At 41.1% G+C, this 21,343-nt stretch overlaps 1 protein-coding gene across 3 annotated transcripts in view; it reads left to right on the top strand.

Annotated features, from left to right (window-relative positions):
- NMNAT2 (nicotinamide nucleotide adenylyltransferase 2) overlaps positions 1-21,343 on the top strand; it is a 179,180-nt gene that overhangs the window by 17,707 nt on the left and 140,130 nt on the right. For all 3 annotated transcript variants that reach the window (XM_021682779.1, XM_021682782.1, XM_021682781.1), the window contains exon 3: positions 20,294-20,439. In XM_021682779.1, the coding sequence (XP_021538454.1) occupies positions 20,355-20,439 (85 nt within the window). In that variant the 5' untranslated portion in view covers positions 20,294-20,354. The remainder of the gene's footprint in view (positions 1-20,293; positions 20,440-21,343) is intronic.

Raw genomic sequence — 21,343 nt, 5'->3', positions numbered from 1 at the left:
TTTCCTTGTTGTTCATGACCTTGACAATTTTGAAGAAGATTGGTCAGGTATTTTGTAGAACATCCCCAAATTGAGGTTTTTCTGATATTTTCTCATGACTAGACTGAGCTTATGGATTTGAGGAAATGACATCACAGAGGCAAAGTGCCCTTTTCATCACATCATATCAGGGTTACATGAGATCAATATGACTTATTACTGATGATGTTAACTTTGGTCATTTGGTTAAAATGGGGTCTGCCAGACTTCTCTACTGTCAAGTTACTATTTTTCTCTTTCCATGCTGTTTGTAAGAACAAATCAGTAAGTCCAATCCACATTTAAGGAAAAGGGAATTAAGCTTCACCTTCCAGAAGGATGATTATCAAAAGAATTTGTGGGCACATAAATGTTTCAACCATCACAATAACTGATAAATATTTTTTGGTGAGATACTTTGAGGCTGTGCAAATATTCTGTTTCTAATTTTAGGGGATCTTGACTGCAGCAGTTATCACTGTGGTGTGCTGATGGTTATTTTCAATATCCCTGATTCCTTCTACATTTATTATCTGAAGTTCTTCTCTAAGAAAGATTTGGTTCCTGCCACACACACTCTACCACCACTAATTTCGTTATTTGTTTGTTTTCCTCACATATTTATATCAGTGTAGACTCATCGATATTTATTTTATTCTTTGAATTATAATCCAATGTTGTAATTACTTATTTTGTTGTTTGGATTGTTCCAGTTTGGGCCTTGGGAATAGTTTTAGGTTGGCTCCTGTGTCCTTTTGATATGCCCTGTACAGGAAAAAGTTAACATAGGTCAGAGGCTGCTATGTTTATAAGGGTCTGCCTGCAAGGTTGTCCTTGGGTGGCATCTGGGAACTTGGCTTGTGAAAAGTTCCCCACCCTAATAAGAAAAGTTCTCTACACTGCCAAGGTTGTTTTGCCCCCTAGGGCACTGAACACCTGCTTCCTTCTGAGATACTGGGGTTTTGGTAGTTGCCAGGCAAAGAATGCCGACACTACTGGTCCCCAGTAAAAACCCTACACTCTGAGTCTCAAATGGACTTCCCTAGGAGAAACATTTAAACACATGCCACTGCATTTTCACTACCAAAAAAGCGGGCACACCTGGTTTGCCCCTTCCTGGGCCGGGAGGGAAAGTCTGTGGATGGATTTCTCTAGATTCTGCCTAATGTGCCTTTCCCCCTTAATGGTCTCCTGTGTAACTTTACTGTGTCACTGTAATAGGTTTTAGCCATTAGTACAACCAACTGCTGTGAGTTCTTCTGCTAGCATAGCACTGCATTTGTTAGTGGTCTTGGATACCTCCCAATAAGCCCTATCCCCCCCTTCCTCCTTCCCTCCCCCTTCCCTCCCTCCCTCCCTCTATTTATTTATTAGTACTTCCTTTCTTTGTGACACTACAAGAAGTTTCGGACTTGTATTTTCCTTGTCCTAGTTATACATAGAATCAGCCATTTCTTCAAGGAGCCTTCATTTCTTTTATTGGAGGATGATACTGAGAAAACAAAGTCTAGGCACTCATTGCTAATGTGGCATCCATGCTTCTAGGCCCTTTGGGCAAATAGACAAGGAAATGTATGTATGTTTGCTGAACCATATATACGCACAAATTAATACTTATTTCTGTGTCTTTCTACTTGTGACAACGCACACATAGTGAATTCCTACTGGTATCATCAACTTTAACCTAGAACCACAGGGTTCATTCTAGCCTTCTCTGCTTATTTGTAACTTCTTTCTTTGACAGTGAGAAACCTAGCTTCCATTAGCTACAATTTATTTACGTATTTGTTCAACCCTAGTATACATGTAAAGTAGTTTCAGAATTGCTGATTTATACCCGTGTGAGAACAAATTCACCAACTTACACCCCTTATAGTAAAGCAGCTTTTGCTTTAGCCTTACAGTAGCCAGTCAAAACACATTTCCAAAGTTACTTAGGTCAGCACCTTTCCCCGCATCCATTTCTGATAGATAGGTTATTTGTAATAGAGATTTGTTAGTCTGCATTCTATCCTGGGATTCTCCCACATCCTCATGGATTTTTAAAATTTGCATACAGTATATTTCACTTTTAGTTTTATAATAAATTACACCTTGTTAGAATAAGTGTACCATTCTGTGGGTGTTGACAAATGCAGGCAGTCATGTATCTACCACCACAGTACCATACAGAACATCTCCATCACCTAAAATCTACCTTGTGCCACCTCTTTGCAGTTAACCTCTTCCCAATTCCTGGCAACCACTAATCTGGGTTTTCTGTCTCTTTGGTATTGCCTTTTTGCAGAAGGCCACGTAAATAGAATCATACAGTGTGTAGTCTTTGAGGTTTGGCTGCTTTCACTTAGCAAATGCATTTAAGATTCATCTTTGTTGTTGTGTGAATCCATAGTTCATATTTTTAAAATTGCTGAGTAGTATTCCACTGTGTGGATATTTTACAATTTTTGTTAATCTCTTCACCTCCTGAGTACATCCAGGGGCTTCTAGTTTTTGGTGATTATGAATAAAGCTTCTATAAATATTCATTTACAGGTTTCTGTATATACAAGTTTTCAGTTCACTTTCATAATTACCTAGGACTCAGATTGCTGCACCATATGATAAATGTATGTTTAACTTTGTTGAGAAACTGCCAAACTAGCTGTACCATTTTGTATTTCCACAAGCAATGACTGAGAGTGGTTGCTGCACCACATATTAACCAGCATTTGGAATTGTCAATTAAAAAAAAAATTTTTTAAGCCATTGTAATGGAGGTATCCATTATGGTTTTCATTTGCATTTCCCTAATGATTAATGACTTAGAGCATATTTTTATATGCTTTTCTCCATTTGTATGTTTTCTTGGGGAAAGTATCTCTTTTTTTTTTAAATTGGGTTAAAAAACCCAAAAATAACTGCCGACACTACTAGTCCCCAATAAAAACCCTACACAGCTCTTGCTGAGTTATAAGAGTTCTTTATATTCTGGCTACAAATCCTTTATTGGACATATGATTTGCGAATATTTTCTCCACCTCTATAGTTTGTCATTCCTTTAACCTTTTTTTTTTTTTCAAAATCAAACTTTTTAATTTCAGTAAGTCCAATTTATTAATTTTTTCCTTTTATGGATTGTGCTTATGGTTTCATGCCTAAAAACTAATTACCAAACCCAAGATGATGCAAATTTCTGTATTTTCTTTTGAAAGCTTGGTAGTTCTACATTTTGCATTCAGGTATATGATCCAGTTTGAGTTTATTTTTGCATAAGGTGTGAAACATGTGTTAAAGTTATTTTTTCCTTTTTTTTCTGCGTATGTATGTTGAAATGTTTTAGCACTATTTGTTGGAAAGATTATACTTTCTCCATTGAATTGACTTTGCACCTTGTCAAAGATCAGTTGACTATACTTTGGTGAATCTATTTCAGGGTTTTTCTGCTTCATTGATCTATGTGTCTCTCCCTTTGCCAATTCCATACTATTTTGATTACTATAACTTTATAGTAAATCTTAAATTGAGTAGTATGACTCCCCTCTCTCCATATATGCTTATATATAAATATACTTATATATTTATACATATATTTATTTTTGTTTATATATAATATTTTTATATATAATATATAAATGTAAACATATACAGGGCACCTGGGTGGCTCAGTAGGTTGAGCGACTGCCTTCGGCTCAGGTCATGATCCCAGGGTCCTGGGATCGAGTCCCACATCGGGCTCCCTGCTCTGCGGGGAGCCTGCTTCTCCCTCTCCCAGTCCCCCTGCTTGTGTTCCCTCTCTCGCTGTGTCTCTCTCTGTCAAATAAATAAGTAAAATCTTTAAAAAAAAATGTAAACATATACAAATGTATATTTATATATAAAATATATAGGTAAATACATTTTTATATATTATGTATCATATATATTATTCCTTGGTCTAGTTCTAACATCTATCTCATATCTGAGTTTACTTATGATGAGTGCTTTTGTCTATTCAGCTGCCAACCTAATGTCTTAAATGCGTTATCTCAAAGTTTTCAAATGCATCTATGAGTTCAAAGAGGATTTTTTAAATGTTGTGTCTACATTTTATGATCATCTAATATGAGATTATTCTGGATCTTGTCATACAGTGTTAGTCCTCATGTTTGTTTCTAGCTGAGTTTGTACCAATGAATATCTAAAGTAACAGCATATAGTATTTAACAAGTGGAAAAGCTTGTCAGACTCCGGTAAATTTGCTTGTCTTGAAGTCAAAATGACAATAATTTTCCTGCATATACTGCTATAGTTATGTTGATTAGCTTTACCAGTTGTGTAGACAAAACTAAGCTTTTGCAGTATAATAATAACTGGAAAGATATTTTCATAGAAAAATACTGTGGCTTAAATTATTTAATAACTTGAAATTTGGGGTAAACATGATGAGATGACTTAGAACCAGCTAATGAATAGTGGCTGACCTAGTATGTAAATTTCTTATTTGCATCAAATGGAAGTCAAATTATGTCATGCTAACTTTCTTTCTCATGCAAAAGAAGTGCCTCTAGTAGTTTAAATAGAGGAGTAGGAGAATTAATCTGCACCATAACAGTTTCGTACTGCAAATGGATATATTGCTTCAATATTGTCTTTGTCAACCCAATTTTAACAGATTATTAGCAGAAGTATGGTAGTAGGAACTTAAAAAAGAATTTTGTATTAACTAGTATTTTTCCCAGAATTGTATTTTGGGGTGCACTGTTGAATAATGTACAGTTAATGTTGGATTTGGAGTTAAAAAACAAATTCACTGTTTAAAATGGAATGTAATAGCAATAACAACAGCCCAAATTTTAGCCACTCAGTTAAAAATCAAATTAAGTCAACAAGTGACAGAAAGCAGAAGGAACTCTTATTGCCCTCTCCTCCTTATTTGGAATTAGCAACTTCAACCTTAGTCCTTTGAGCAGAAGCAGCCCTCCCATGTATCTCATAAGGGAGCAATTGGTGATCAATAATGAGACCAGGACACCTGGCAAAGGAAGTGGGACCTAAAATCCATCTAGAGGAAGAAGCATCTTTTCTAATTTACACAGAGATGTCAAATGGGGTAATGATGCCCTAGCTGATGAATCCTTTCCTTTGCCAAGTTTGTTGTATTAGTCAGGATACATATAGCTGCAAGTCACAGAGCACGTGACAAAGAATGCCTTAAGTAATTAACACATTTATCTGGAGATAGATGGTTCCAGGGTTGGGAAGTAGCTCAATGATGCCATTAAAGATTTTTTTTTTTTTAATCTTTCCATTCTGGCATCCTTGAGTGTTGAATGTTTATCCTTGGATGGTCATCTCATGGTAACAAATTGCTCTTACAACTCCAAGACCGCATCTTCATACAATTATATTGAACCCCCATCTCTGTTTTTATCAGAAATAAAAATTATTCACAGAAGTAAATCCATCCTCCCACCCCAGCCAACTTCCCTTAATGTATTATTGGCCAGAACCGGGTCACATAGCTACACTGGCTTTAAAGAGAGGTGGGAATGACTGCCTGAACAACGGAAGAGAGTTGGCAACCAACAGTGTCTACCACACCCGTAAAAGAAAAGGCTCTTTTTCACTTTCTGTTTCAAAGGCAAGCTCCAAATCTAGTAAGCAAAAAGCATCTCAACCACCCTTTTATTTGACTGGGATATTTTCATGAGTCACTTTGTATCTCTATACTATCGCATTCATTCAGACTAAGTAGAAAGAAGATAAATCTTAGTTTCAAATTTAAAAAGTTATAGAATAATTTTAGTAACTTGTATGTCTATCACTTTAAACTGCATCTTCTCAGTAAAAATTGGGCTAGCTGGCGAAGACCAAGAATGAATCCTTCAGACGAAGCTTTAAGGAATGAACATTCTTTGTATACAAATGGATCTACCAAGCTTCTTAAACACTTATTTTCTGCAACCCTGTTTAGCATATGTATTTTTTGTGTATGCAGGATGGAGGAGTGGTCGATCAAGGGAGCAACTAAAGGAAACTTAGGCAAATTAACACAATATTGGCTTTCAATTTAGTTTCCTAAATTATGAGGAATCTTGTTATTTAGGGAAATCCTATTTGTGACTTTCTTTCTCTAAAACAAATCCATCAATAGTCAAATAACCACCCCCTAATTACCTCTTTACATGTAAACATGGATTTACATATACATGGATCCTCCTCCTAGAAAGTTTGGCTAATATATAGTATATGTTTCTGCCTTGGTTTCCCTTAGTTATATTATTTCAACAGTATTCACATCTCTCATAACAAAAATTTCCAGAGAAACTCTTGTTTTTATGCTCTCTAAGCAAGACACTTCCCTCTCCCTACACACACACCTCAAACAAATATACCAAACCCCACTTTATATTTAGAAAAAGTCCATCTTAAAAAAGAAAGAAAGAAAGATAAGAAAAAGTCCATCTTACACAAAATTGCTAATTTTTTTCTTAAAGGAGCTTTTAGGAAAAGGTGTGAGCAACCTTCATTCTTCTCCCTCTGAATTCCATTCCCAAGATTGAGATTTGGGTCATTCTCAAGTGAAAAGTACTTTCTTTTCTTTCAGTGTCCTGGGTTTACTGAAGAGTACAATGGTAAGAGAAGAGAGAACAACATGTCGCAACCTCCAAGGCAGTTTCTTACTGCATTGTGCAACTGCCTCCTTTTCAATTGCATACTTCATTTTAATCCACATTATGGCTCTTGCATTTTTCCAGAGAGGCTAAAAAGACCCATCATTATACAAAGTTTGATTACTTCAAAGAACGCTTTTGGTGCCATTTAGATGAGGAAATGAACCTTTTACTATTTGCAAATAACATTTCCTCTACTGTGATGAATTTGCTCAAATCATCTTGGAGACCACCCCAACACATGGATAGCCTTGAGTTGGGGGCCTATAGGAAGATTCTAGAACATTTTTACCAAAACCAGCCTATGCTTTCCTTCTGTCAGGAAGTCTTCCTTAAAAGAGATGTCCCCTGGGATTAAGAGATCCTCGAACAAGGAGAACGATCAAAGACCAGCTGAGCCAGAAAACTTTCAAAGTCTCACAGCTGAAGGGGAAAGGAGGCTTCAGCAGAGGTGGGCTGGTGTGGGAGGAAGCAGAGCAAAGGTGCTGGTGATCATAGGCAGTGAGTGCTGTCTTACCTATCCCATATATCACTGGAATTCCAACTCCGGGGACTCTGGCTGGCAGTCGCTTCTGGATAGGTTGGTGTGCTCAGCCTTTAGCTGGAAATGTCACTGGGCTACAAAGTGGGCTGGCATAGCCTTCCTTCTTTGTCTAGGCTAGATATCATGTTTGAGAGCCAAAAGACCCTTACCTACTTCATTGTCCTGCGGTTGATAGAGGAAGGTGTGTACCCCCACCCACAGTCTCCCTTCAAAAAGGCAGCTTGAAGCCTTGAAACAGGAGTGGACCCTGGACTCTGACAGCACTGGTTCAAATCCTGACTCTGCCATGTGTAGTGCAAATCATTTGACTCCCCTGACCCGTTTCTCATTTGGAAAATTGTGATCACAATGCCTGCCAACCTCTAACCCCTCCACACACCCAGGTTTAGAGTAAAAAGTCAGAAAACATGACTTTTAAACTCACCTCAAAATTTCCTTTCCTCCCTTCACTTAAAAATTAAAAGTGTGGAGAGTGAGAAGAGCTCCCATCCAGAGGGATGGCGGGAGAAAAATTTGTAGCCTGTGTAGGCTGATGGACGTGTGCACAAGGGCAGTTCAAGAGAACAACATTAATCACAAGCAGCCATAAAGGTGAATCATAAAATGCACCCTCCCCACCTTTACAAAGTGAAATCTCAGACCTCCCAGAGCTTGGGACCTCTAAGTGCATCTTTCCACCTTTAGTTCAAATAGCTACATGGCCATCTGTCAGCATTAAAACTGAGGGTGAATTGGATGTGTTCATTAACTTGGTTGTAGTAATCATTTTACAATGTGTACATATATCAAATCACGTTAAGCTAAAATATACACAATTTATTTGTTAATTCTATCTCAATAAAGCTTGGTGGAGGAAGGCTGAGAGTGTATTTTTATGGACTTCTAATGTTCTATAACGTCCTTGCACTTTGCTTTCTAGAGTGCATCTACCAGTAATTTAGAAAAATATCTACACGCACATATCCGTGTACAGTAGCTCTCAGTCCCAGATCTCCTCTCCTTCTTTGAGTCCCCTTTAGATCCTCCTCCCTGACAGACAGTTGCAGACAAGGTGAGTTCCTCCCTTCCTGCTTTCATTTTCTCTTCTACCCAAGGCAGCTAGAAGCCCAGCTAACCCGAGAGTGACCATTGCCTGTATTTGCTGAGACAGGAGCTAGTCTAGGGCAAATGCCACCAGACCTGGCAAAAGTGGGGGAAGCTCTATAGTCTCCCTAAGACAGTATTTCCTCTTCCCCATAAATTCCAAGGTCAGGGTCAGATGCATCTGTGTTTTATCATGGTGCCAGTCAACCCAGGGATGGAGGGCTATCTTCCTTTCACCAGACACTAAAGTGTCCTCCAGATAGAAGAAATAAATCATGGAACCAACTCCTTTTGGTTCCCCTGGATGACTGTTTATTCATCCTTCCCTCTCCCAGGCTACTTCTGAGCAGCTCTTTGTGTATCCGACTGCCCTCATGGAAATCGCTCTCTCTGTCTCCCAGCAGAACCCCTTGCTTATCTGCACCTTAAAGATTGACCCATGTGACAGGAAGTGTGAGAGCCGAGGGGGAAATGAGTGGGAGGTGGACACGAACACCAGGGGTCCTCCATGTCCCATTCACCATAAGTCACATTAGGAGCAACCAAAGGGTGTTCTGTCTGTATGTTTTTTTTTTTAAACAATTTTATTTATTTATAAAGTAAGCTCCGTGCCCAGTGTGGGGCTTGAACTCATGACCCTGAGATCAAGAGTCACATGCTCTCCCAACTAAGCCAGCCAGGCGCCCCAAGGCTGTTCTGCCTTATATGTTACCTTACAACCAAAACTTAGTCTCTAACTTCACCCCATTGCCTTTTTCCATGATGAGTAATAAGAAGTCAGTCAGATGTTTAAGTGCAAGAATGACTTTACTACAATATGGGAACATTAAGCCAAGACTACCTCTGAAATGCCAAAATTTACCTACCCAGTAGAGAGACTGAATACACTTTGCTTCTCGGTCCCACTGCCAGGCTATTCGGGTTCTACCTCCTAGGAACTAGTGGCTAAGAAAGAAGAAAGAGGCACCTTCTAGTCTTGAGAAAGGCAAGGATCTTTACGAGTAGGCTCTGCAGTCTTTGTGTTCAGATTTAAAATATCATGTCTATCCTCCTTGATGGTCTGAAATCCTCAATTCTCCCTTATTCTCAAACCAAACAAATTTCTGTAGCCAGCAGCCTGGAGGTTCTGATCTGGACACTTACTAGATACAACCTTGAGGAAGTCACTTAAACTTCCTGAACCTTGCTTTCTTTCCTCATAGGAAAATCCAGAACAGGGCCTGTAAACGCTTAGCTCACAGGATCATTCATTGTATGGATCCGATAGAATAACATATGTGAGAGCACTGTGTGTCCTAGATGGCTCTACACATGTAAGCAATTATTGGATCAAATCCTTAATAATAATAATAATAATAACATATTAATTACAATTGTGCTGATGGTCCCTTGTAGAACCCTGGGGTCCTCCACTCATTTTCTTTTTCTCTTTCCCCAGTCACTATCTATCATTCTGCTTGATTCATCCTTCCCACGTTCTCCCTTCCCCTATTCATGAAATACACATGCACAAAACCTATAATTCTTTCACCCATTATTCTAACTCCTGTCAATCAGTTTCTTTTTCATTGCATATTTACATTTCCAAAATAACTGCATTTACATATAATTTTCTCTTGCCCGCACAAAAAGTGGGTACAGCTAGATACGGCATTTAAGGGGGTGTGTCCGATTTCAATTCAGGAAACAGAAACAAGTGTAGGTATTTTAAGCAGAAAGGGATTAAAAACAAGAAATTCAGTGCTTACGAAATTCACAGGAAGAGCTAAGGGGTCTAGATTTTTTTTTTTAAGATATTTTTTATTTATTTATTTGACAGAGAGATAGAGAGCACAAGTAGGCAGAGTGGCAGGCAGAGGGAAAAGGAGAAGCAGGCTCCCTGCTCAGCGGGGCTCGATCTCAGGACCCTGGGATCATGACCTGAGCCGAAGGCAGACGCTTAACCAACTGAGCCACCCAGGCGCCCCTGGGGTCTAGATTTTAAGGGCACAGCACAACAGCTGTAGTCCAGAGGTCAGCTGCCAAACTGCCTCTCAATACCTGTGATTTCAGTGACTAGAATCTGGGGACTACTGGAATGTGGTTTCTGGCTGCGAACTCACAAAGTGTTGCTTAGCAGCAAGAGCAAGGGCAAGGTGGCCTTCACCTCACACTGCCTTCCAAATCTCATGCAAGGGCATTGCCCTGGCAGAATTTAATTAGTATCCAGAAATCTAGTTGCAAAGGAGTCTGAGAAATGTCATTTCTGACTTTCTAGGGCCTAAAGTTCAGGAATGTACATACAGGGCTTTGGGAATGGATGCCTACTTCCATCTGACGACAACCTGCTCAAGATAGTGACTTTATACTCCTTACAGAGTAAACAACACCATGATGGCCTAAAAGAGAATTTGAGGGGAGGGGAGAAGAAAAGGGGCACAGATCTTGTAGTTGCAACCTTTACAAATACCTGTGGGAATTTATTTGGGGCAGGCCTCTTGGTTTTTAAGACACATAACTCAGATTAAGAGTAAAAATTATGCATAGAGAGTGGAGTCGGCCACAAGCAAAAAGGATTCCACATTTGCTATGTGCCACACTGTGATAGATAACTGGGGACAGAACAGTGAACAACACAGAAGCTGTTCCTGTTGAGAGATAGGATATTAGAAATGTCTGGTTGACTGCCCAGGTTCAAAGCCTACCTCCACCACTTATTAGCTGTCTGGCTTGAACAACTTCCCCAAGTCCCAGTTTCCTCATGTGTAAGCTAGATGTAATCAAAGAACCTACTTAATTGAGAGATGGTAAAAATAAAATGAGATAACACATGTAGAGTACTAAGCATATTGCCTGGTACATCATCGTAGGGTGTAAATAAATGTTGGTGAAGGGTTTAAGCAAATCAAAAGGCAATTACAGTACAGGACACTGTAATAATGCAATGATGCAAGAAAAAGAGCACATATGAGGAGAGGCATTAACTCAGGCCTAGGGGGCTCACTGAAAGCTCAGGAAATAAATAAATTCTGGGTTGGCATTTACTGGCTAGGAGAAAGCGTTCTATATTTGATGACTAAAAGAAGTTCAGTGTGGCTGGAGCAGAGGAAGTGGAGTGAGGTTAGAAGGCAATTAGCCAGATCATGAGGGGACTTACAAGACTTTTAAGAGTTTGAATTTTGGGGCACCTGGGAGCCTCGGTCAGTTAAGCAGCTGCCTTTGGCTCAGGTCATGATCTCAGAGTCCCGGGATTGAACCTGGGTGTGGGGCTCCCTGTCAGCAGGGAGTCTGCTAGTTCCTCTCCCTCTGCTCCCCCACCCCCCGCCCTGCTTGTGCTCTCTCTGTCTCTCAAATAAATAAGTAAAATCTTAAAAAAAAAAAAAAAAAAGAGTTTGAATTTCATTTTGAGGGCACTGGGAAGTCATTGAAGGTTTCAAAGCAGAGTGATACGACCTGATTTATATTTTAGAAAAAAATCCCTTTGGCTGGAATATGGAAAATGTTTAGAGGAGGGAACGATTACTGGCAGGAAGTCCAGCCAGAAGTTTTTGGATTAACTAAAGAGAGAGAAAAAGGTGGTCTGAACCTGGGAAGTAGCAGAAAGATAAAGAAAAATGGAACAGTTCTGGAGATATTTAAGAAGCAATTGGCTGGAAGGTAAGGTATGCATTTTTCCCCCACTATTCTCCAGTCCTTCCTTGGCTTTCTTTATTAATTTCAATTAGGAAACAAAAACCTTTAACAAACTTATCTTCTTAGGTAACAGATCATATAGTGGCCTCCAGAAGCATATGCCCCATGTTAGTTAACATAGTAAAGATGTTCATATTGCAAATTTCAGGTCATGTGGAAAAAAAGATGGAGCAAGGACTAAATTTGCATCTGGCTTTTGCTTTGGTGTGTTTGGGGTAGTAAAATTGGGACAGTGCCCTCTTACAACTCCAACTGAGTAAATGGGCAGAGGCAGACCTATTTTTGGCCCCTGGTGAGTGGACTAAGATAGTTACATGACTCCAACTGAGCTAACAGAATTCCATCTTAACAGTTTGTACCAAGACACAGAAACTGAGGCCAGTGGATGTTGGGAATTGGAAGTCATGTATAGTCTGTGCCATAGTTTGGCCCATGAAAATCCAAGTCATTCTTACAGAGTAGCAGGAACCAAGAATCTTTCAGAGAACCTGGTGTACAGAGAGAAGGATGATGCCAATGCCTGGCACAGACAACAGATCATGTGGAGGAAGTGGCGGGGGGGAGGGGTGGAGAGAGGGAGAGAAACTGAAGGAATTTAAAGCTTCTGGTTGCCAGGCAAGGACATCTTAGAGAGTATCTAGTTCTCATCCTCAAAAGAGTATTTCCAACACTCTCTTCAATTCTTGAAAGCTCCTGCACAAACTTTCTGGATTCATCTAGGACTATGTTTACCTTGGCACGCTTTGATCCTTTCCCACCAGCTTCTACCTTCCCACCAATCAGTCAGTCTCAGCTTACCCCTACAAGAAATTGGAGTTCTGAATATTAGTAAGACATGTTCCTGGGTTCAATCAGATTATTGAATTTGAGGTCTACACTATATGTTTTCTTCTTATAGAAACGTTGGGGACATAATTTTGTCAAGCTTCTCTACTGTGTTCTAGAACAATCCTGCCCAGCCAAGCAGTTTGAATGGAGTTGGCCTCCTTCCTGTTTCCCTTCCCCCTTTGAACCCAGCATGGGCAAATGACCCAGGTTGGCCAATTAGAATACTTCTCTTTCTAATCACAGTGACTGATCAGGAATGGGCACAAGATCAGTGCCAGATAATCAGTCTTCCTTAAGACTTCACTGGCATTCCTGGGAAGGATGTGCCCTCTTAATGGGATCATGATCTGTAAGGACAATGTCGTTTGAGGCTGCCAACAGCCATCTTCCTTTGATATAAAGAGCACCGATCTGAAATAGAGCAATCACAAAGGAAAGTAAACAGGGATGGTAAGAGAAAGAAATGGAGTCGTGATGATATTATTCCAACTCTTAGATACAGCTTTCCCTAAAGCTAGGTCTACTTTTTAGCTTTCTGTTATGTATATGATATATTCTGATGTTTTGGTATCTTTAAAACCTTCTTTTTCTGGGGAGAGACTGCCCTTCCCTGAGCTAGCCAATTCTTAGAGATAGCAAAGGGCCCAACAGAGAGCATGCCTTTGATAGGCAAACTAATCCAGAGTCAGACATCCTCTATCTGGCCCATAAACTCCAGGAGGTAATATTCTCTGCCTTCATCCTAGGGCCAACTACTAGGCAACTAGGGACCACACCTATAGCCCAAAGCCCTCCAAAATTATTCAAATTAGACTATCCTACACTGCTTACTCTACCCTGCCTTGCCTTTTCTGTGGAAATAAAGGCCCATGGCCTAAGCTCTCTCCTCACTCCTATCTTCCACATCCTAACCGTCCTGATGTTTTTCCCTGTGGCCCTGTATGACATGTCATGCCTCCTGTCTCTAGGACCTGTGAGGATAATAAACTGTTTTCCTGGGCCTCTCCTGTGTCTCCTCTTATGACCCTACCTGGCTCACCATCTCGTAAATGACTACAAAACAACTTCCTACTCACAGAGATCAATAGATGCTCTCTTTGGCGTATGCTGGTTTGAATAGGGTTTCTGTTATGGATTTCTGAAATAGTCCTTGTATAACAATACAAGCAACTTATAAAATCTAAAAATGTACAGCTATCAACCTTGAGCCACCTCAACTCCACCAAAAAAATGAATACAGGTTGTGAAGATTGAAACTTAACAGGTCCAAGTGGTGCAAATTTTTCTTATGCCTCTATTTCTTCTGAAATTAGTTAGTATTGGCAAGTTGTGAGAGTAGCTCAACCATACCACTGTTATTTTCTGCATCTCATGGGTTTGGGGAATCATGGGACTGAAATTCTAGGTCGATCTGACTTAACCAAATTGTGAGTTATTGACATAATGGGAAAAAATATTTTGTATTTTAAGTTGCCTATTCTTTATTTAACACTCCCTTGAGCCAAATGTGTTTTCCATTTGAGTGATGTAAAAGAGAGAAGCAGAGATATTCTCAGATGTCATTTCAGGGAATATATACCCGTTTTTTTCTTTTTTCTTTCTTTCTTCTTCTTTTTTTTTTTTTTTTTTTGAGAGAAAGAAAGCACAGGCAGGGGGAGGGCCAGAGGGAGAGGGAAGAGAGAGAATCTCAAGCAGAATCTACACTCAGCACAGAGCGTAGAGTGGGGCTCCATCTCAGGACCCTGATATCATGACCTGAGCCAAAATCAAGAGTCGGATGCATTGACCCAGGTGCCCCAATACTTATCCTTCTTTATCTTTTCTAAGATTTTATTTATCTATTTATTTATTTGACAGAGAGAGAGAGCACAAGCAGGGGGAGCGGCAGGCAGAGGGAGAGGGAGAAGCAGGCTCCCCGAGGAGCAGAGAGCCTGACGCGGGGCTTGACCCCAGGGCCCCGGGATCATGACCTGAGCCGAAGGCAGACGCTTAACAGGCTGAGCCACCCAGGTTCCTCAATACTTATCCCTCTTAATGATACTTCTTTCTAAGTCTCCTAGAACGGATTTTTCTATCTCCTATTGCTGCTCTGGGGAAAACTTTGTAAGTTGTGAGATCTTGAGTCTCAAGATGAAAATAATGATCTATATGCTCCTCTCCCTGCCCCTCCATCTTAAAGAAGCCATGATGAATAAATCAGCAAATATCCGAGCTGGCTGAAGAAATTTATTGTTAAAGGCATCCAATGCTTATTGGTTATAAAGACCTGTGGTGCCAGCAGTATTACTATGTTTGTAATTGATAACCAGGCTTTAAATTTTGGAAACATTTTTCACTTGTGAAATAGGATTTGAATGATTAGAGAAATTATAAGTCTGAGTGAGGTTTTGGGGATTTAGAGCTAGAAGAAGGAATCTGGATCTAGGGACATTTTTCACTTCACGGATGTAAAAATACTCGCTTGTGGAGAAGATGGGGAGAGTAATGCCAATCACTTTAGCTCTATCCCTGAAGATGTTTATCTTGAAGAAAAGTGGAGAAAGCAAAGGAGAGAGAATTGTACAAATGTTGAGGCCTGTAGAGAATCCCAAAGAGTCATGGTTCTCTCAGAATAATATTTTTACAAGGAAAACATAAAGTAAATATTCACTCTCTGACTTTATGATGAGAACTAAAGGAGCCACACCAAGTGTGTGCTTTTTTGCTCTTCCTAAAAAGGATGACCCCTAATATTACCTTGGAACCAGCTTTATAAACATGGAATGGTTTCCCCCGATCGGTGATGTAAATGGATGATTAATCTGGACTAGGTGAATGGGGAGAGAAGGGAACACGCATACCCGCTGTGCTAGACTTACATGGGCACATTTCAAATCAGACTCATAGATACTTATGCCTACCCATGAGAACAGATATTTACAGCAGAGAAAGTTCTGGGTTGGACTGTCCGTCTTGAGCCATTTGGAAACCAAACTGGCTAGAGCAGATTGCAAGATTTGGGCTGTGGGAGAATGACTCTGGTTCCTTTTCAGCCTAAAGCAATTACCCAGCTGTTGGGAAGTTGAAATATTGGACCAAATTATATTACCTAAGTTAAAATAAGCACTCCTGAGAATAGATCACTACATATACTAAGGTATATGTATTATGCAAGAGTTGACATTCCCATTTCTACATCTCATGAACCAGCCTTGGAATCTTCCCTGAAAATAAATTCGATGTTAGTATCTTTTTGGCTATTTGTTTTTGTTGGTTAATATATACACTACTAGCACATTTCCAAAGTTATTACCCTCTAAGATCAGCACTTCCAGAAATCTTCTTGACAAAGCCATCAATAGAAACAACTGAACACTTAAAAAACAATAGGTGTTTTGTAGGTAACAACTATGGAGTTTGACCAAAAGCCGACACTATGCTTTTTAAAAAGTCAGTGACTCACACATGGTGTTATTTGATCCATTTAGCACCCCTTAAAGTACACAGAGCACATTGACAAAATAGAATCAGCAATAAATCACTTGTCCAAAGCCAAACAATTAGAAGGGGGAGAACCAGGACTTGCTCTCCATGGTTTTGTTTTGTTTTTTTAATTCTTATTTATTTATTTTTAAGTAGGCTCTCTGCCCAACGTGGGGCTTGAACTCATGACCCTGAGATCAAGGGTCACATGCTCTACTGACTGAGCCATCCAGGCACCCTTCTCCATGTTTTTATATTCCAATTCCAGAGCCCTCTTTGGGGATGCAGAAATTAGATATAAGCATAAGGAAAATCACAAGAGACAATTAGAATCACAACCAATTAATCTAATCAATAGAATTTAAACTATCACTTAAGACATAACCTACAATACTGAAAATATTTATTGCATTGTATAACACATTCATGTTTCACTGTTACCCTCTGGGCATTGGACTGATGAAAAGATTTTTCACCCTAATTCATCAGTAAATATTTACTGACCACTATTGTGTATGGGAAGCCTGAGTTGGATCTTTTCTCTTTCTTTTTACTAAAATTAACTTGTAGCATTGAGTGAGTGTCCAGTCATTCCAGCAAGTTAACATTGAATTTTCCTCTCTACCTTTCCATTTTTCCTGGATAAAGAAAAGAAAACCTAAAAATGTGGTAAGGCAGTTCTCAGTCTGTTCTTCATGTCTCTGCTAAGAAGTTCCATTCTCTCATTTATAAAATAGGTATCACTTATTGACCATCTACTATATGCTACATATTCTACATCCATTATTGGCAATCTTCACATCTCTGTGGCTTAGGGGGTATAGTTACCCTCATTTTTACGGATGTGGTCAGTATAGCATAGCAGTGAAACTTGGATCAAGAGCAGGTCCTTTAACCAAAAGCTACCAGAGTTTGAATCTGGCTCCATACAAACTAGTTTTCGGAACTTGGACCACTTATGTCGTTTCTCTGTTCTCCTTTATGTCCATCTCTAAAATGGGATAAATTACATGAACTTATCGGAGTTATATGAACTCACAATTAGAGTTATTATAGAGTTAATGAATTAACATCTGTAAACAGCTTATAGTACCTGGGCTTCTAGTGGTACTCAATGAACCTTAGCTACCATTATTAATTTGGTGTGCCCCAAGGCTGAATCTGAGGGACTCTTTTCTTCTTCATATATCTGTTACTCCCTGGATGACCTCATTTAATCCTATGGTTTTAAATATAAAACTATACTGATGACTCCAGAATTCATATCTCCTGCCAAACCGGTACTTTTCAAGTCATGTCATTTCTCCACTCAGAACCCTCCAGCGACTTCCTATCTCTCTCTGAAAAAGTCAAAGCCCTAGCCAGGGCCTATGAGGCCCTATGTGTCTGTCCTACTTTTCTAATCTGTCTCCTACCAATTTTCCCTTTCTTTCTTTTCTCCAGCAATACACGTGTCCTTTTGAACATTCCCGAACACTCTTGCTCCTCACACTCTTTGCACCTGCTGTTCTGTGTGTATATTCTTCCCCAGTCAAGCAACATATGCCTTCACTTGCTTCAGGTCCCCTGCTCAAATACCATCTTAACTGAGATGCCATCCCTAATCACCTTATATAAAGGAGGATTTTCCTTTCCTTTTCTTCTTACCCTGCTTTATTTTTCATTGTGGTATCTATTGCCATTGTGTTTATTCATTTTTCTATGGTCTGTTTTCCCCTCTAGCATTCGAACTCCATTAAAGTAGGGACTTTGTTTTATTCACAGTTCCTAAAGCAAGTGCTCGGCACATGGCAGACACTCCATAAATATTTATTGGTTAAGTATAATTATGCTAATTGCCCAGCTAGTGTCAAGAGTTTCAGACCCAAGTCAGCTTCCCTTCAATATCTCTTGCTCTTTCTTCCTCACTAACCTGCATCCCATGCCAGGGAAGACATAAACCCCATTAAAGTATACATCAATTCATAGGACTTTTGTATCTGAACTAGAAATCTTGTGCACATTAGGGTTGATTTGCTATTCAGCATAATTTAGCAAATATTTACTGCACAAATATTTATGTGATCTTGGATAAGAAACAACAACCAACCCACTAATATAGGGTAGCAATTTATTCAAGAATCTCAAAGCCTGGGAGAGGTAAATATTTGTACTTTTGGATCTCTAAGTTCAGAATTATTATGTACACCTAAAATTAATACAACGTTATATGTCAATTATACCTCAACTTTTTTAAAGGCCATTAAAAAATAAGAATTAATAGGTATCACAATAGAACACTTGGTTATCCCTCAAACTTTCTTTCCCCATTTTCTCAATCTCAGTCCACTCCTTTGTTTAAGCCAAATTTCTAGACATTTTCTTAGATTTCTCTTTACCTCACCCTACACATCCAATCCTTGTGCAAAGACCATAAATTCTATCTACCAAACTTGTCCCAAGAACATCTGCTTCTCATCAACTTCACCTTTATAAACCCTAGTCCAAGGACAACTCCACTTAGCCTAGGCTACCAGCAAAATTTCCTAAATGCTTGGGGCGCCTGGGTGTCTGTTGGCTAAGTGTCTGCCTTTAGCTCAGATCATGGTCCCGGATCCCTGGGATGGAGCCCTGCGTCCAGCTCAGCGTGTGGACACTGCTTCTCCCTCCGCCTCTCCCCTCTGCTTGTTCACTCTCTCAAATAAATAAATAAAATTTTTTTAAAAATTCCCTAAATGCTTGCCTTGCCCTCCCACTTTTTGCCTACCAACCGGAATGATCTTATAAAACTGCAAGTTACTCATCACTCCCCTGCCTAAAGCTTCAGTGGTTTCCTTTTGTTATCCCTCTCTAAATTATTCCACTTAGAAAAAATCCCAACCCTATCCTAGCCTCCAAGCCCCACTCCATTCTGTCCTGAAGGACAGTCCAATCTTGTCTCCTAGCGTTTTCCCCTTATTTGTGCATTCTAGTCATGCTGGTCTTCTTTCACGTCTATGAGCACAATAAACTCTTCCCTGTCCCAAAATATGTGTACCAGCAGTTCCTTGTCATTTAGGTTGCAGTTTGAATTTCATCTCCCTGGAGAGGCCTTCCCTGACTACTGGATTTAAAGTGGCCCCCCTCCCCCATTCACCTTTTGTTCTGCCAGAGAGTGAATGGCATTCACTGGTGGGGCACTGCACAGTCACCGTCTAATATTTTCCTCCTCTGTTTGTCACCTCCCTCCTCCAGTAGAATGTAAACTTGAAGAAGAGGAGGACTTTGCTTTATCAGCAGGGTTTATAACGGGGCCTCACACATAGTGAGCACTCAAGAAACACTTGTTGAATGGGTAAATCTTTGTCTCAACTTTGACAGCTTATGTAGGATCACAGTAGTTTCCTAGTACAGCTTTAGTAACTCTGCCCCATACGTGTTCTCTGCATTGCTTCAACCCATAAAAAGGTCCATTATTCCAGAGGAGGGATTCAGAAATAGGGATTCCCCCTATTTCTTGGCAACCACTCGGTGAAGATCTGGACTCAGTTCAGCAGTTCAAAATCATCAGATTAGGGGGAAAAGAAAGACGGAAATTAGTATTCCTGACATAAACCATTGTCATTTCTCACTTAAAACTTTTAGGAAGGAAAAAAAAAACCCCAGTTCTTAAGATCAAACACTTTTGGAGTTGAAAATGTTAGAGAAAGTAGATGTGGACAGAAAAATGTTAGCGTGTGGGAGGAAAAGTCAGAAGGAGGTAAAAGAAGGAGCTCACACCGTGCTGTGAGTATCATGGTTCTGGGCTTGGGTACCATGGTTTGCCCTGTACATAAACACTAAGGAAGAGCGTGATGGAGTGAGGTGGGTGGCGGCGAGGAAAGGCAGGAGTGGGAGACCAGGACGAGAGACGTGAAAAAGGCTGAAAAGAAAAGAGAAGGACGAAGCAGAGCCATACAAAAGCAGCCTCGGATCTTGCCGGAGCTGCAAGCGTTAAGGGGAGGCGGGGAGTGACGCGGTTTGCGTCTGGAGCGACTCCTTGGAGTCCACAGCATCCACCGCCGGAGCCTCGCCTTCCTTTCTCCCTCTGCAGACATATCGAGACACAAAAAAAGAGGCGACCCCTGGACCAGCGCGAGGGACCCACCCTCACGATGACCGAGACCACCAAGACCCACGTAATCTTGCTTGCCTGCGGCAGCTTCAATCCCATCACCAAAGGGCACATTCAGATGTTCGGTGAGTCCCCCCGCCCACCCCCGGAGGCAGCTTCCGCCTCTCTCCTTCCCCGGCACCTGTATTTTCCAGGGCGACTGAACAGTAAGGCGTGTGCCCCTCTGGAGGGATGCGCCGGCTCATCCCCCTGGTGGGAGGTCAGCCCCTCTGTTCCGGGCTCCTGGGAAGGGACGTGGACTGCGCTTCCTAGGCGTCTCTTGCTCCGGCCAGACCCGGCTCACTGGGGTCCAAGGGGTGGGGGAGGGGAGGGGCCGGAGGTGACTGTGGGTTTGGGCTGGTGGGAGGTCGAGGTTCCAGAACTGGGGTACGGTGGTGTGGTAGTTTGGCCACTTGGCTGCGGAGGATCGGGGTGGGGTTAGAGGTTGGGTCGCGGAGAAGGGAAAGAGGGGGTTGGAGATAACGTGCTGTTTGTTTAGGATGGGTGGAAAGCTCGAAGGAGTTAAATGATGTATATGCCTTGGAGACACAAACACACTCACACACACAGCACACCATTAGCAGGGCTGGGGCTTGAAGAGATTAATTTAGGGTTTGGCTAATGGTTCAGGGCGGCCCAGGGGCGAATGTTTGAGGGTTGTGGACCGCGTATTGCCCTCGCGAGGTGGATGGCTGAGTGAAGCGGGTGAGGGGCTGGCCAGCCTGGGCTTGGCTGCCGGGACCCGCTGCCCAGGAAGGGGAGGGGGCGGGGTGGCCGCTGCGGGCAGCCCTTTTCAAGCCGACGTTGATGGATCCGGGCCCAAGTTGGCTGAGGCTCTGCCGAGGGCGGCGATGACACCCGGAAGGCTTGCGGCGTGCGAGTGTGTGTATGAGTGTGAATGTGTGTGTGTGTGTGTGTGTGTGCGCGCGCGGGCGCGCGCGCGAGTTGGGGCGGGGGGGCGCGCATCATTGCGCGTTTGTTTCTTGGAGG

The sequence above is a fragment of the Neomonachus schauinslandi genome, chromosome 6 (assembly GCF_002201575.2).
Source record: "Neomonachus schauinslandi chromosome 6, ASM220157v2, whole genome shotgun sequence".
NCBI classification, from domain to species: Eukaryota; Metazoa; Chordata; class Mammalia; order Carnivora; family Phocidae; genus Neomonachus; species Neomonachus schauinslandi.
This window is presented reverse-complemented; position numbering and strand designations above follow the sequence as displayed.